The following is a 16,676-nucleotide window of genomic DNA, read 5'->3' on the forward strand; positions in this document are numbered from 1 at the left end:
ACACTGAGCCACATTCCCAGCCCTAAGCACCATCTTTTAACAAATTACTTTTACTTATTTATTTTTATTTATTTATGTGTACATATATGTGTAAGTGTGTGTGCATGTGCTTATCTGTATGTGTACCATGTGCATGTAAAGCTCAAGGAGGAGACTAGATGAGAGCATTAGATCCTCTGGAACTAGAGTGGCAGATAGTTGTGAACCATCCAGTATGAGTTCTGAGAATCAAATCTCAGTCCTCTAAAAGAGCAGCAATCCTCTTAACTATGAAGCAGTTTCTCAAGACCCTAAGCATCATTGTTTGTTTGATTATTGGAGACAAGTTCTCACTATATGGTCCTGCTGTACTGGAACTCACTATGTAGACCAGCTGGCCTCAACTCACAGAAATTGGCCAGCCTCTGCCTCCCCAGTGCTGGGATTACTGGCTTCAGCATCATTTTAAAAGAAGCAACTAAGGGATGTGCTTAGAAAAAGGTTAAGTGCTGGGATGGAGCATCAGATCCAGGGCCCAATCTATGGGAGATCCTGGATTTCAGTCCCAAAGCTAAAAAAAAAAAAAAAAAAAAAAAAAAGAGTGCTGAACCATGAAAGAGAAAAACATAAGATTTAGAACACACTGGTGGTGCATGCCTTTAATCCTAGCACTCAAGAGGCAGAGGTAGGAGAATCTCTGAGTTAGGGGCCAGCCTGGTCTACAGAGAAAGTTCTAGGACAGCCAGTGCTACACATCCTGTCTTGAGAAAGAAAGAAAGAAAGAAAGAAAGAAAGAAAGAAAGAAAGAAAGAAAGAAAGAAAGAAAGAAAGAAAACCAGTTGGGCATGTGTATAGCATAAGAGGTCAAAGGTAATCCCCAGGGCAATGAGGGAGACTGGAGGACAGGTAGTCTAAATGCAGAAAGTCAACGTCAAAATAGATCTGTGGCTTGGAAAAGAATAGCTGCAAGAACTGAAGTAGTCAGGATATCTGTGAGTTCATGACTCATGGAACAGAGCCTGGAAAAGTGAGCAAGGGGGAAAAAATGGCTCTGGGAAAACGAAAAGTGTATAAAAGGAAAATAAGACCAGACATGGCAGTGCACTCTGGAGACTGAGTCAGGAGAATCATGTGTTCAAGGCCATAGCTGATGCCTAGGATTGAACAAATCAAAGAATAGCCATAACAGTACACTGTTTAGTGAGAAGGTAGTAAGTCACCAAAAATATATTTCTAATCCTTTGAATGCTAAATGGGAATGTTGTCTTCAGAGAGAGGAAATAGAGAGATTTTGACTAGTTTCATGGACCTGTGCTTCCTAGAAGCATACAAATATCTGTCTTTATATTTTGATGTTGCTGCTGTTGTTGGCATTAGAGATTTGGGACAACATGCCTCACTGTGTGCATGCCTGGAATGAAAATGTCAGACTGGACTAGCTCAATGGCAGAGCACATTTTCCTAGCATTGTAAGGTCCTGAGTTCTGGAGCTGGAGAGATAGCTCAGTAGTTAAGAGCACTGGCTGCTCTTCCAGAGAGGATCAAGGTTCGATTTTCTGCATCCACATGGCTTCTAGCAATTGCCTGTAACTCCATTTCCAAGAGATGTGATGCCTCTAAACTCCACCGACACTGTATGCATGTAGTGCAAAGACATACATGTAGGCAAAACATCTAATAAAAATGTCTTCATGTTTCTAACTGCTCCCTTCTATATTGCCAGTTTTCTATTCTTTTTTTTTTTTCAAGATAGGGTTTCTCTGTGTAGCCTTGGCTGTTCTGGACTTGCTTTGTAGATCAGGTTACCCTCGAACAAACAACAATCTGCCTGTCTCTGCCTCCCTGAGTGTTGGGATTATAGGCGTATCCTATTGCAGCCCAGCTTAGTTTCTTATTTAAAAAATAAAAAGGCCCAGGGTTTCATCTCCATTTGTGTAATAAATAAATGCAATAGTAATTAATGTGAACTTAAAATATATGTATTAAAATATATAGATAGGTGCTGTGGGCAAAAGATCAGATTTGGAGAAAACCAGAAGCTTCCAAACTGACCCCCTGAGGTCAGGGCAAGGACAGGGTTTGTCCAGGTGACTAGCAGAATGGAGCTGAAGAACAGTCTCTTCATGCTTTCTATAGCTCCTGCAGCCAACTATCCTTTTCATCCTTCTTTGAGACAAAGTTCTCATTATATAGTCCTGGTTGGCCTGAAACTCACATTGTAGACCAGGCTGGCCTGGGACTCACAGTAATCTACCTTCTGCTGCTTGTGGTTGTAGCTCAGTTGGTAGAGTGCTTATCTAGTATGTTCAAAGCACAGGGTTGAACTGGCATATCATGGAGTACTTATGCTTGTGTGACTTAGTGTGTCAGGGATATCAATAATGTTTTAATCCACCACTGTATACAATAGGCAATACAATAAATGGTATTTAGAAGACAAATAAACACTGGTTTTTTGTTTTTATTTTTGAGACATTCTCATTATATATCTCTGGCTGTCCTGTAAACCAGGCTGGCCTCAAACTTACAGAGATCTGCCTGTCTCTGCCTCGTGAGTGCTGGGATTAAAGGCCTACACCATCCTGCCTAGCATTTAGTTTCTTTGTTTTGTTTATTCTGTGTCTCTGTGTGTGCCTTTTCAGTGTGTGGGCACACGTGTCGAGGTCAGATGGGACTTGGTTATCATCTTCAAAAACACCATCACTTCCCCTGAGGGAGGGTCTTCTACTGGCCTGGAGCTTACAAAGCTTAGACTAACTGGACAGTTTGGTCTAGCTCCAGGGATCTGCCTGTCTCTGCCTCCCTATCTGTGGGATTACACAAGCACATGCCACCATTTCTAGCATTTTAATGTGGGTCCTGAGAATTGACCTCAGGTCCTCATGATTCTTAAGCACATACATATATACCACACACAAACTGGGCTAGTGGTGTTGTATGCCTTTAATCCCAAAACTCAGAAGGCAGAGGCAGGTAGATCTCTGTTTGAGACCAGCCTGGTCTACAGAGTGAGTTCCAGGACAGCCAAGGCTAAAACAGATAAAATATGTCTCAAAAAACAAAACAAAATAAAAAATAGTGAGTGAGTGAGAGATTTCCACAATGTCCTAGACACTTATTTATTTATTTATTTATCTATTTATTTATTTATTTATTTATTTATTTATTTATTTTGAGGCAGGGTTTCTCTGTGTAGTGTTGGCTGTAGACCATGCTGGCCTCAAACTCAGAGATCCGCCTGTGGTTGCCCCCCTGAATGCTGGGATTACAGGCATGCATCACTGCCCAGCTTTGAGTGACTCTAAGAAGCTTATTTAAGTAGGTTAAATATGTGTGTCCACAGTGAAAGCCAATTTATCAACACAGTATTTCAAATCATAACAGCAACTGAATGAACCTGGTAAGGTTCTATAAAGGCAAACAATCCTAGGTGTGTCTAAGTGCAGTCCTGCAGAGATCAAAGACTAGCCTTCTTTTTTATTTGACATATTAATTTGAAAACATATTTTTTTTTAAATTTTGTTTAAACACCACCATACTTTTTTTTTTTTTTTAGATTATTTATTACGTATACAATGTTCTGTCTTTATGTACACCTTCATGCCAGAAGAGGGCAACATTATAGGTAGTTGTGAGCCACCATGTGGTTGCTGGTAATTGAACTCAGGACCTTTGGAAGAACAGCCAGGGCTCTTAACCTCTGAGCCATCTCTCCAGCCCTGAAAACACATTTTAAGATTTCTGGGAAAATAATCAACCTTTTGCATATTTACATTTCATATTCACTTAATATAAATGAATTACCTATCTATTTTCCTACAGGATGCATAGAGTTGTAGCCTGGCTTCAACTTGAAAATTTCATATTTCTCTAATAAACTTTTTTTTAAAATGTGTTTTGTTTTGTCTGTGAACTACATGTGTATAGTAGCCCAGGAGTCTAGAAGAGGGCTTCAGATCCCCTGGAACTAGAGTTATAGATGGTCATGAGCTGCCATTCGGGTGCTGGGAAATGAACCCAGGTCCTCCGGAAGAGCAGACAGTGCTCTTAATGGCTGAGCCATCTCTCCAGCCCCTTATTAGACTTTTATAGGGTCTATCTTAGAGATATAAAAATAGCTGATGCATACCCTGAGTAGTACAGCTTCTTCCATGGAAGCAAATATTGATGCATTATTTTCCCAAAGTTCACATATTTCCCTGGCTTATGTTGCCATCTTTTCTGATACTTTTTGGTTTTTGTTTTAAGATTTATTTTTAATTAATTTATTTTTATTTTACATGTGTTGATGTTTTGCCTGCACGGATGTTTGTGTGAGGTTATCTGTCCCATCCCTTGGAACTGGAGTTACAGACCATTGTAAGGCTCCATGTGGGTGGTGGGAATTGAACCCAGGTCCTCTAGGGAGAGCAGCCAGTAGTTTTAACTTCTGAGTTATCTCTTCAGACCTGGTTTTAGGATTTTTTTTTTTTAATGCGTATGTGCGAATGTGTATACAAATGTACTTGCAGTGCCTGAAGAAACCAGAAGAGAGCATGGGTGCTAGAAGTGAACTCCAATCCTCTGCAAGAGCAAAACAGGCTCATGATGGCTATGCCATTTTTTTTTTTTCAACACTTTTTCTTTTTTAAGTCGAGGTCTTATGCATCTCAGGACGGTCTCAAACATGCTATGTTTTTGAGGATGGCCTGGAACTTCTAATCCTTTGGCTTCATGGATGTTTTACACCATTCCAGGTTTATGAGGTGTTGAGGATAAAACCCAGGGAATAAAGCATGCTAGGCAAATACTCTACCAACTGAACTACATCACCAGCCCTCTTTTGCTTTTATACTGAAAATATATATTTAAAAAAATCAATGAAATGCCTGGTGGTGGTGCACATCTTTAATTCCAGCACTTGGGAGGCAGAAGTAGGTGGATCTCTGAGTTCAAGGCCCGTGTGCTTTATAGAGCAAGTTCCAGGACAGCTAGGGCTACACAGAGAAACCCCATCTGCAAACAGCAAACCAAACCAAATAATCATTGAAGTTTTGTTACTTAGATAAATGTTCATTTTCCTTATTAGTGATAACAGACTTGGGACTTGCTGACACTTTAAGGAGACTGTGAACAAGACACTCACTATACAGTTAAAATTAGTATGTGAGGACTTTTTTTCATACCTGTGATGGTCTTTGTCACAGATCTGCTTATTTATAGATGAGTCCTTAACTGCAGGCTAGAGAAGCCAAAGGGCCAGGCAACCTGTCTTAGGCCCTTTCTGTTCCAACTGTGGCAGTTTGCAGGTGCGGCTCTGTCTTACAGCTTGTCAGAAATGCCTACACCCCCAAATCTGACAAGCTAAAATCTGATCTTGAAGAAAACCCCCAGTCAGTCTCAAAGTACAAAAGGACTGGACTCCCTAAGGGTCCAGTCTTCTGCGCTTGTAACTGAGACCGAGGTTCTTGGGTTAGGGCAGCTGGGAGAATTGATGTAAGAACTTGGATATTAAATTGCAACCTAAAGTGGGAAGGTTACAGCAACAAAAGGAACCCTGCTTGTGGCTTGTTGTCTGCAATGGGCCGTTGAGGGAAGAGGCCAAGGGGGCTGATGCCAGAATTTTTTAATTGTGTGTGTGTCTCTTTCACACACACACACACACAGAGAGAGAGAGAGAGAGAGAGAGAGAGAGAGAGAGAGAGGAGAGAGACCAAGGATCAAACCCAAGGTCTCTTTTCTACTCTACCACTGAGCTCCATTTTCAACCCTATCAAGAATTTAGAAGTCTTACTGACACCTTTCCACAAAGTGGAGAAAAGGGCAAGACTCTGTTTTAACTAAATTGGAATGTGCATGATTTGAGAAGTTTAAGAACATGTAAAACTTCATACTTTTAGGACACGAAGAAAAACCAATTGACACTGGACTTAATGAAACTCTTTAAGAACTTGTGGTAAGGGCTGAAGAGGTGGCTCAGTGTTTAAGAACACTTGTTCTCCAGGAGACCCAAGTTCAGGTCCCGTGCCTGCAGCTCCAGCTTCAGGCGCTCTGACACCTTCTTGGCACATGTGGCATAAATAGAAATTTTAAATTTCTTTAAAAGGAGAGTATGAGTGGACCTCTGTGAGTTCCAGGCTAGCCAGGACTTACGTAGTAAGACTGTGTCAAAAAAATAAAAATAAAAATAAAAAATCCACAAGCCACAAGCAGAGATGTAGTTACAAAAAACATCTTGTTTGGTTTGAGATCTGAGAGCAAGTTTTGGCATATAACCTAGGCCAAATGTCTTCCAGAATTTGACATAGCCGCACTCATTCTCCAAGACACCACTTTAGTAAAGTCCTCTCAGATTATAAGGACAATAAATCTCCAAATTGGATTTAGTGGTATTTCACCCTTTAGGACCTCCTAATTGTAGTGAGGTTAGCTGGTGGAAGTTCAGAGCTTTCACTAGGCAGCCGCATAGATTACTAGCATTTACTGCACCCCGGCCAACAGAAGCACGTGGAGCCCAGGAAGAACCCCACACCGCTCTGCGGTCTGCCGCCTCCCGCCTTGGCCGTCCAACTGGCTAGAAGCCAGAAGCACGGAGCAGAAACGTGGGTTGGGTGTTCACGTGATAGGGGGGACAATGCGCAACAAACACCACCTTAGGCCCCGCTTGGTCGTGGCTGGAAGCACCCCGCGGAGCCAGGGAAGGAGCACGTGCAGCTTGTCCAGCAGGCGCCCGTTCCTCGCGGGCTAGCACCCACCGCCCGCCCTCACACAAAGCCCGCTCGGCGCGCTCGGCTTTCGGCTCTTCAGGCCTGTGCCGCTCCGCTCCGCCTGGCGGCTTCCAGGTTGGGCGCTGGGCTGGGGCAGGCAGTAGGCGTCGAGCGGCTGCGCTAATCGAACCGCCCCGGGCGGGAGCGCGAGCGCGAGGGGAGGAGTGGGCCGCGCGGGGTGGAGGAAGCAGCCTCGCGCTGAGGAGGGAGCAATTGAATTTCAAACACAAACAACCGCACGAGCGCGCCCTGAGCCAAGCGTTGCCCACCGCGCCCGCCCCGTCCGAGCGGCGCGCGGGCGCAGACGCCGTGGCTGCTCCCGAGCTCGCGCCGGGGGCCACCATCGAGGCGGGGGCCGCGCGAGGGCCGGAGCGCAGCGGCGCCGCAACCGCCGCACGCGCAAACTTGGGCTCGCGCTTCCCGGCTCGGCGCGGAGCCCGGGGCGCCCGCGGCCCCGCCATGTCGCGATCCAACCGGCAGAAAGAGTACAAGTGCGGGGACCTGGTGTTCGCGAAGATGAAGGGCTACCCACACTGGCCGGCCCGGGTGAGCAGCGCGGCCGTCGCGGGCCCTGGTGCGGTTGCATAACGCTTGGGAGGGCAGGGTCGCCTAGCGCAGAGCGGGCGGAAAAACGGGGCTGCCGGGCCTGCTCGCCCTGGCGGGAGCCCACCACCGTTTACATAACAGAGACGACGGGGCCGGGCACCTGGCAGGCGGCGCCGCGTGTTCGGTCCGCCCTCAACCCTCATACCGGCCGAGGCTGCGGGCGCACGGTTGGGGAGCGGCCCGGTGGTGTCTCCCTTCTTCTGTGGCGATTCCCACCCTCTTCGGGGAGCCCCGTTCGAGCCCCGAGTCTCTTGATAGTTGCTTCCAGTTCAGAGTCCCCTGACTGGACAAACGGTTGCGAAGGGTCCCAGTCCACAGAGGGTTAGGTGGATGTAGAGTCGGCAGCTAACAAACTTTCTTTGAGCATTTTTTAGGCTGCCTCAAGTTGGGAGGGTCGTTGAGTGGTTGGGGGCGACTTAAGGAGTGGTCTGCCTGGCCGGATAACTCTGCCACAACCGGCTAGCCCTCAACTCTACAAAAACATCCCTCCATATGTCGCCAGCTCAGATTTGGAACTGCAGGCAGCAAGGCCCCGTGTGTTTGGGAACTCCAGTACAGGCTACCTTAGTGAGGCGGGGGGGTTGAGGGGATCCCGAGTCGCCTCCGCGTCCCATCAGTGAGTCTCCAGCCGGAGAGGCCCGTGTCAGCCATGTGGTTGTTTCAACCCGCCAACCGAAGGCCTTCCCCATTCCAGCACCTGGCTAGGTGGGAGGGTGGGGCCGAAAGCCTGCAATGGTTATCGCCTTACCCCCAAGGAAAAGGTTAAATGTGTGTGTTGGGGGGTGCTTCTGGCAACTTTTCAAAGTGAGTGTAGAGGGGCCTCTTGGTAATGGGTGAGGGCATGACTCAGCCCCTTAGGGTGTGGGACTTGTGTGTCAAGTGAAATCCTAGGGCAGAAAGGCCTGGAGGGAGGGGTCCCGATCAGGATTGCCTTGTGGCTTTTTTCAGTATGGCTGACTGTTTTAGTATTGCTCTGAGCCTCCATGCTCTCTTGGTTCCTATTCAGGGTGTCAGGCCAACTTGATCCTTTAGAAAACTTAAGTGGCCCTCCATACTCACTCACCTCCCTCCCAAAGGAGTATATCCAATCCCATTTGCCTGAGCTCCTTGCTCGATGAAACTTTCAAATGGGTCAAATAAGGCCTGGCCTCTGGCCTGGGAGTGATGTGCAAAGAGAAGTCAGACTGTCTTTCCAGAGCCTTAGAAGGGCCTCTAGGGCCTGATTGGAGCTAGGCAGTGTGTTTGTCATGTAAACACTCGTGTACTTTACCCTGCACCTTCTGATCCACTGGCTTCTTGGCCCAGATGCCAAGGCACTGGTGGGCAGGGCAAGACCTGAACCCAGGTCTCTACTGCTTCTTCCTGCTGGGGTGTGAGACAAAGTTCAGAGGCCAGCTATGCGCCAGCAAGTAGTTATGGAATGTGGGTTAGGGACCTTCCAGTATGTCTTAATTCCTGAGATCTGGGCCCCTATGAGAAAGCACCTCTGATTTCTGGTGGCCTTTGGATAGAAGACAGTTCTTGGAGTAGGAATACCATCTACTTCTTTACATTATGAATGTGCAGACACAAGGATAGAACAGAGAGGCAATTTCTTCCTCTATTGAGACCTGGACTTTTGAGGTACAGTTTTGAATGGGTCTCAAAGAGGGACACCCCAATGTTTGCCTTGGTTCAGTTGTCACACTTAAGGGTAGGGTACACCCTAGGCCATCACCTCCCTAAGACTTGTCCCTTGTCCCTTTTGACTCCCAAAAGGACAAAATTTTAAGTTTTTGCCTTCCCCATCTCCAATTCTGTAGAACCTAAATTCTTCCTAAATTGGAGGAAGGAGGAAGTCTGAATCCTGATAGCTGGCTGTCTGCTCCAGGGTGTAACCAGAATCCTCAGCCATGATACAGGCCACTACTTGCACCTTGCTGCTGCTGGGGAATATGGGTGACTGGGAAAAGACTCAAAGGGCCCAGAGTTTGAAATTGAAGTCATAGGGGCCACATGGTAGCAGGACCTGGCTGGAAGAATGTATTATGACCCCCAGCTTTCCTTCCCTTTTCCTGCCTAGCTTACTGGAGGATCTTCAGGCAATTAACAGTGAACAGCCCAAGCCCTGAGGGAATCCACCACCCCTTGGGTGCCTTTTTCCTTTTCTCCCTCTGCCCCCTTGCCTCTTTTCTGACTTTGGGCTTGCCACACTTCCCAGCCTAAGTCTGCGTTGCCTGCTGTGCTGGACATTCTGGTTACCCTAGCTCAAGTCAGCCTGGCCGTGGGTGTGGTGGTCAGCTAGTATGTTCTTAACTTTCCTCAGCGTTCCTAAATGCCTGGTCTTGGACCTGCTTTGGCTATATGGGCCTGTTGCTCAGTCCTCCCTGCTTCTCCTGCTCTGAACACTGCAAATGGTTTCAAAGGCTTCTAGCAGCCTGGACAGGATAGGGTTTCTCGTGCTTGGAGCCTGTCTGATGGAAGCAAGCAAAAGCCGAGGAGTGGGCTGGAATGATTAAAAAGTTTCTCCCTCCAGTTGGCTAGAGGTGGAAGTGTGGTAGGGTCCCCAGCACATCTGACTCCACCCTGATCCACTTTACTTTGACCCATTGAGTTTAGTCACCGTGTGGATAGAGAGAAAGGCACCACCTGGAAGGCCTCATCATGGAAGAACTGGCCTTCACAACCAAGTGCCAGGAAAGAGTTCCATTGTAGCTTGAGGGGTGGGGGTGCTGTCATAGAAGTGATTTCTCTTGTTTTGTGGGGGAGGGGCTGGAAATGTTGAGCAGAAAGCATTCCCATCCTTAACCTACCTGCTGCACCTATGTAAGTTAAGAAGGGTTGGGGTAGTTGGGCGGAAAGAGCCTCTTACGGAAGAAGCCCATTTCTCACTTCTTCACACCCAACCTTCCTATAGTTGGAAATTGGCAGGGCTCACGGAGTAGGTGTGTCTCGTTACTTCCAGTCTTTTTGCTTGCACTGGGCAGCTAGAGGCCTCCGGGGACCCCTGCCACACGATTCTGCCTATTGGTTGCTTTCCGTGGGAAGCTGGGGTGTCTAGTTGAAGTTTGTGTTCTTGGAGAGAGCCTCAAGCCTCCTAACCCTTTCCCGCCCCCTCTTTCGTTTGGTGTCTCCTCTCCCCTTTCATTACACGTGTATTACTAGGTTGAAAGCACAGTAATGCCTTGGCTTCGGTGTGAGCATTCCTCCCCCATTCGTGGCACATAGGTGTCAGGCCTTCCACCCCAGAGGCCTGTGAGAGAGCCTTTTCTACCGTGGTCCTTTGCTTATCTCCAGGGATCCCTTCAGTCCTAGAGGCCCTCTGAGAAGAGGCTAGCAGATAACTGGAGGCAGGTATCCATTCTGTCCAGCTCCTCCCTGTCCCTACCCTTAAGAGCAGGCCCCCTCCCCCCTGCCTTCCAGTCCTAGCTTGGTTTCAAATACAGCCCAGGACCTGCGCGTTAGACTACTGGCCTGGGGGTGGGGTGCGGTGTTTAGCGTCCCCTCCTCCCGATCCTACAGGCCTAGGGGGAGGAGTGGTCACATTCCTGGTTGCTGAGTGTCCCCGGGGGCGGGGTTAAGTTGTCATAGTGATTGGGAACACGTTTGTGGGGGAACTGCGTGCCTTTCCACCAGGTTCCCACACCCCAGCATCTCCTGATTGTTGGGCTGGGCCTAGTTTGAGTTGTGTCTTCCTAGGGGGAGGGGAGAGGCTGGACCGAAGTCCCCAGAGGCCACGGGGAAGGGGGAGGGTCCCAGAAACCCAAAGACTTCCAAGTCTAGGGCAGGGTGCCCTTCCAAGTCATGCCCACTCAGTTCTGTTCATTCAGCCTCCCTGTCTCCTCAGTGCTACCAGTTGCATACTCTGTCTCTAATCACTGCCTTGGCCTGTCTCTTAGATCTGCAGCCCCAGTCAACATGGCCACCTGGCCTCTGGGAGGAGGGCGGGCATCTGGGACTTGTTGCAAGGATTGCTGGGAGTTGTAGTTTCTGCCCCAACGGCTTGGCTTGTCCTGGGCTTCCAGGATTTAATCTGAGATAGGTTGGTCAGCCGTTCTCTCTTGATTTCAAACTTGACCTTAAACCTCAGTACTTGCTAACTTTACTGCAGAATTACTCCTGGGTCATGGGGCAAGGGATAGCCTCAAGAAATTAGGCCCTAGATTGAAAAGATGTTTCAGTGGTTAAGAGTACCAGCTGCCCTTGTAGAGGTCCTGGGGTTCTATTCCCAGTACCCACAAGACAGCTCACAACCATTTGTAACTCAAGTCCCAGGGGATCTTACACCATCTTCTGGCACTCATGAGGTACACAGAAATAATGCAGGGGAAATGTCCATATACATAGCAAATGGTTTTGTTTTGTGGGTTTTTTGTTTTTGTTTTTGTTTTTTTTTTTGAGAGAGAAATTAGGCCAGAAGTCTGGTCCTTAGTATAATGTACCATGTTATTTTGGGAAAGACATGTCTTCTGGGCTCGTTCTCCTCAAGATTTGACTGACTTTAGTGCCTTTCAAAGTGTTCACATCAGTGTTTTGGAGCTAGTACTAGAACCAGGACTTAAATATGAAGTGTGTTTGGGTCTCCTTGCCACTTCAGTCAGAGCAGTCTTTTATAAAGGTCCATAGGTTCGACATTCTTTTTTCTGTGAAATCTTGCTAAGTTAACCAGGCTGACTTTAAACTTCTGACCCTTCTGCCTCAGCCTTCACATTGCTTAGGATTTCTTATTTATTTATTTTGGTGGGATCATTGTTTCTTTGTTTGAGACAGGGCCTTGCTATGTAGCTTTGGCTGTCCTGGAACTCCGTGTGTACTAGACTGGCCTTGAGCTCACAGAGATCTGCCTCCCAAGTGCTGAGGTTAAAGGCATGCACCACATTCCCTGTTAAGATTTCAGACCTGTACCACAAGCTTAGCTCATTGAGCAAGTACTGCATACCTACTGTGTGCTGGAGATGAAAGCAGACCTGAGCCAGATATGGTGGGTATTGCCTTAGACAGCAGAGTCATCAGTTGCACCAGCCTGACCTTTGTGGTGAGATACCCTCCCCCTTTCTCTACCAGATATATGGTGAGACCCCATCTCTCTCTCATACACTTACGTACAGGTAGTCCACATACATCAACCAAGTAATAAGACATATTTAATTAGAATTGGACATGTAGTTGAGCAGTGGTCAGCACATGCCTTTAATCCCAGCACTCGGGAGGTGGCAGCAGCAGATGGAGCTCTGTGAGTTCAAGGCCAGCCTTGTTGAAAAAGCTAGCTCCAGGACAACCAGGGCTACACAAAGAAACCCTGTTTCAGTGGGGGGAAAAAGATGAAACTTTTTTTTTGTTTGTTTGTTTTTGAGACAGGGTTTTTCTGTGTAGCCTTGGCTGTCCTGGAATCACTTTGTAGACCAGGCTAGCCTTGAACTCACAGAGATCCACCTGCCTCTGCCTCCCGAGTGCTGGGATTACAGACCTGTGCCACCGTGCCTGGCCTAAATGGAACTGTTACGGAGAGATTTTAGGAGGGTTTATTCTGGGGGCCATGATGGTGGGGTTGAGGTTGGTCAGAAAGAAGTTAGTAAACATGATGGGCTGACAAGAAGGATAGTGTGGCCAGAACAGAATGAGGGTGTCCTGGGAATGTTTGTTCACAATATAGTGGACAGACTGCATGCCAACACTCACAGACCCATGGTAAGTACTGTGGTTCTTCATTTTACATATGGGAAACTGAGGAGAGAACAACACTAAGCTCCAAGGCCAGTCCCTAAGTGTAGCAAAGCAGAAATTCAGACTTAGCCTGGGATGCTGTCTCACACCTTTGATCCTAGCACTTGGGAGGCAGAGTTTGAGGGCAGCCTGGATTACAGAGCAAGTTCCAGAACAGCCAGGGCTGCACAGAGAAACCCTGTCTCAAAATAGCAAGCAAGCAAGCAAGCAATAAATTCAGACTTTGTCATTGAGAAAAGGGGCCCCTGTCATAAGGCATTGAAAGTGTTGAGGTGCTTTAATTGACCTTTCATAATTGGAGATGGGTTGGCACAGGGCTGTCATTAGGAGGCTGAGGCAGAAGGATCTTGAGTTGGAGGCCAGCCTGGGTTGCATAGCAAGGCACTGTCTCAAAAAATAAAGAAGTGACAGCATTGATCTTGGGAGTGACAGAAATATGACACTTTGTCCAGGACTGGGCACTGATCAGATGTTTTCTGATAAAGGGTAGGGGAAGAGTCCTAGGTTTGTTGGGCTTTCCTATGTAATTTAATTTGGACAAATTGTACTACTAAGACTGCTCTGTTTGGCTTTATGCAAATGTATAGGTGTTCACCTTGCCCCAGATTGAAGACCTCTGGACTCCAGCTCACATTTGCTCTCCCTTTCTTGTCCCAGATTGATGAGATGCCTGAGGCTGCAGTGAAATCAACAGCCAACAAATACCAAGTCTTTTTTTTTGGGACCCATGAGACGTGAGTGAGGGGCTGGTGGGGCGCAGATGGGACACCATGGGAACACTGGTGTGCAAAAGGGGGGTGATGGTCTTTGTTCGTCTCTGGCTGTTCAGTTTGGGGGCAGCTTGGGGCTTGAGAGCACAGCCTCCCATCTCTCACCAGGGCATTCCTGGGCCCCAAAGACCTCTTCCCTTACGAGGAATCCAAGGAGAAGTTTGGCAAGCCCAACAAGAGAAAAGGGTTCAGCGAGGGGCTGTGGGAGATCGAGAACAACCCTACAGTCAAGGCCTCTGGCTACCAGGTGAGCAATTAGTTGCTCCCTCAAACCTCTGGAAAGCAGGTGTGTTGTGGGCTCCAGGAACCTTGCCCAGAGGCAATGCTTAGTCTTGAGAATATCAGGACCTTTGGGATGAAAGAGATGGGACTGGAGGGTTGGGGTGACTTATAGTTAGGGGCTGTTGTTAGTGGCTTTGAGAGCAAGAACTGGATGGAGGCGGTAAGTGGGGCAGGCCTTTGTTAGGCCATCATTAGTAAGAGGACACAGCCTTCTAAGAGGAGGTTCTTGTGAGCCGGGCAGGACAAGGCGGGAGGGCAGGGGGAGTGGGGGTTGTGGGGAACGGGTCCCAGATCCCTTTGGGAGAAGTTGACCCGAGGTTTTGCCTCCTGCTCCAGCCCTCCCCCCTCCTGCACAGAGCCCTGCCTGCCCGGCCTGTGGGTTAACCCCTGGGCTAATCCAACAGAGGTGGGTCTCAAATCACTTGTGAGACTGGGCAACTGGGTGGGGGTGGGGGAGAGGCGGGCAAAATAAGGAGTGAGTGTCCAAGGGGGTGGTTGGGGAGGGCCTAGTCTCTGGTGCCACTCAACCTCTGCTTTCTCCACCACAGTCCTCCCAGAAAAAGAGCTGTGTGGAAGAGCCTGAGTTGGAGCCTGAAGCCCATGAGGGTGATGGTGATAAGAAAGGCAACACAGAGGGCAGCAGTGATGAAGAAGGGAAACTGGTCATTGATGAGCCAACCAAGGAGAAGAATGAAAAGGGAGTGCTGAAGAGGAGAGCAGGGGACATGCTGGAGGTACCTGCCTGTAGCTTTTTTTGTGGGCTCCATCTTGCAACCTTGGGTCTGAGGTGTAAATCTACCTCCTGGTCTCTGGGAATCCAACTGAGAGTGGAGCACAGAAGGCCTTCTACCCTTCATAGAGGGTAGAAGAATGGATAGTGTTATCACCCAGGAAAGAGATCCTGAAGAGGAATGGAGGCACAGGGAGATTAGCTCCTGACTTTCTCTGCCTTTAGCCTCAGTTCATGTCCTCTGATAATTTGCCTAGGACTCCCCTAAACGTCCCAAGGAGTCAGGAGACCATGAAGAGGAGGACAAGGAGGTGGCTGCCTTGGAGGGCGAGAGGCCCCTACCTGTAGAAGTGGAGAAGAACAGCACCCCCTCTGAGCCAGACTCTGGCGGGGGACCTCCTCCAGAGGAAGAGGAGGAGGAAGAGGCTGCCAAGGAAGAGGCTGAAGCCCAGGGTGTCAGAGATCATGAAAGGTGAGTGAGCTACCTTGGCAGCGGGCTGGGAGGGCCTAGCCACTTATGGAGAAGAGGAGAAGGAAGAAAATGGCCTGCAGTGGTCAGCCTTTTGGAGGCTGGGTGGGCTCTCCCTAGAGACCTGCACTGGCTGGGGTAAGGCCAGACCAAGACCACACCATTAACCCTTCTCCCCTCCAACCCTCCCCTGCAGCCTGTAGCCACCAATGTTTCAAGAGGAGCCCCTGCCCCGTTCCTGCTGCTGTCTGGGTGCTACTGGGGAAACTGGCCATGGCCTGCAAACTGGGAACCCTTTTTCCACCCAACCCACTCTGCTCCTTTGCTCACTTTTGCTCATTTTCTTGGCCCTCACTTCCAGGTCCCTCCGTATACCCTGTGACGGGGCCATGTGCTCCGGGATGAGATGAGGCCGTTGTATCTCCTTAGATTTGTTTCCTAGGGTTTCTGTTGGGGTCTGGGCTGCTGTTTCCATGAAACTCTTGACACCTCTGCACTCCTGCAGGCATTGTAGACCTTTGGGCTGGGTTGGGGCAGGAGTGGAAGTGATTATAAACTTGAGTGTGGGTTTCTGGGTGGCATCTCCTGAGCTCCTATCTCCCGCACCCACACCTGTTTTCCCATCTGCCTATATTCAAGAAAGGGGACACTGTGGGAGAGAGATGCTCCCACCCATAAATCCTTGGTGATTTTGAGAACACTTTTTTTCCTGACCCCAGGTTTTAAGGAATTGTAGTTTTAACATCAAGACTTTGGGTTTTCCAAGTTGTTAGGGCCAAGGACCTGGAAAGAGCTGAGATCTGAAGGATTGACTCATCATTTGCATTGAGTAAAAAGTCTCTTTAGATCTCAGTTCAGAGATGGTAACATGAGGAGACCCTGCTGCCTTCTTCCCACTTCCTACAATTCCCAAGGCCAGCCCATAGTCAGATATTTCACCCAGACATAAAGGAGAAGACACATTTTTTAGGAAATGTTTTTAATAAAAGAAAATTACAAAAAGGAAAAAAAAAAAGCAAACCTGTTAATCCCACCCCTTTGTGCTCCCCATTCTGCTCCCACTGCTGACCCATTTCTGAGCTGCACCAGGAGACTCACCTGTTCGGGTTGGTGGCTTTGTCTTTGGAGCTGGGCCTTTGATGTTCTTCCAGAGTTGGTCCTCTGGTGTTGCCACACATCCAGTTTGTAGCCCACTGAGAATACAGGGAAAAGTGTCCTCTCCCAGCCTCTTTTAGTGGTTTCTTATGCCCCTCTTCCTTCTCTTATCTTTTACTCCCGTCCCTCCTTTGGGCTCTGAAGAAAAATTGCTGACTGTAGCTTTGGAAGTGTAGCTCTGAGAACCATAGACAATTTGAGTTCTAGGAAAATAAAGCCGTTGATTACTATCCTGA

At 48.2% G+C, this 16,676-nt stretch overlaps 1 protein-coding gene across 2 annotated transcripts; it reads left to right on the forward strand.

Annotated features, from left to right (window-relative positions):
• The first annotated feature begins 6,676 nt into the window (after window positions 1–6,676).
• On the forward strand, window positions 6,677–16,676 carry Hdgf (heparin binding growth factor). Of its 2 annotated transcripts, none has more exons than XM_055596634.1 (6): window positions 6,677–6,800; window positions 13,692–13,768; window positions 13,913–14,051; window positions 14,635–14,820; window positions 15,074–15,288; window positions 15,482–16,676. In XM_055596634.1, exons 2-6 carry the CDS (start codon window positions 13,701–13,703, stop codon window positions 15,486–15,488), a joined length of 615 nt encoding a protein of 204 aa, XP_055452609.1. In that variant the 5' UTR covers window positions 6,677–6,800; window positions 13,692–13,700; the 3' UTR covers window positions 15,489–16,676. The 2 variants fall into 2 exon arrangements, with proteins under 2 accessions (XP_055452609.1, XP_055452608.1); XM_055596633.1 differs by lacking the exon at window positions 6,677–6,800 and adding an exon at window positions 6,873–7,271.

The sequence above is a fragment of the Psammomys obesus genome, unplaced genomic scaffold (genome assembly GCF_907164565.1).
Source record: "Psammomys obesus unplaced genomic scaffold, mPsaObe1.curated_primary_1811, whole genome shotgun sequence".
In the NCBI taxonomy this organism is placed as follows: domain Eukaryota; kingdom Metazoa; phylum Chordata; class Mammalia; order Rodentia; family Muridae; genus Psammomys; species Psammomys obesus.

What these genes read in the sequence shown, in the direction of transcription:
- Hdgf (XM_055596633.1), top strand. Translation starts at nt 7,185, where the DNA reads ATGTCGCGATCCAACCGGCAGAAAGAGTACAAGTGCGGGGACCTGGTG. An exon ending in ACCCACACTGGCCGGCCCGG is followed by an intron (nt 7,272 to 13,691) that starts GTGAGCAGCGCG and finishes TTCTTGTCCCAG; the next exon opens with ATTGATGAGATGCCTGAGGC. An exon ending in TCAAGGCCTCTGGCTACCAG is followed by an intron (nt 14,052 to 14,634) that starts GTGAGCAATTAG and finishes TCTCCACCACAG; the next exon opens with TCCTCCCAGAAAAAGAGCTG.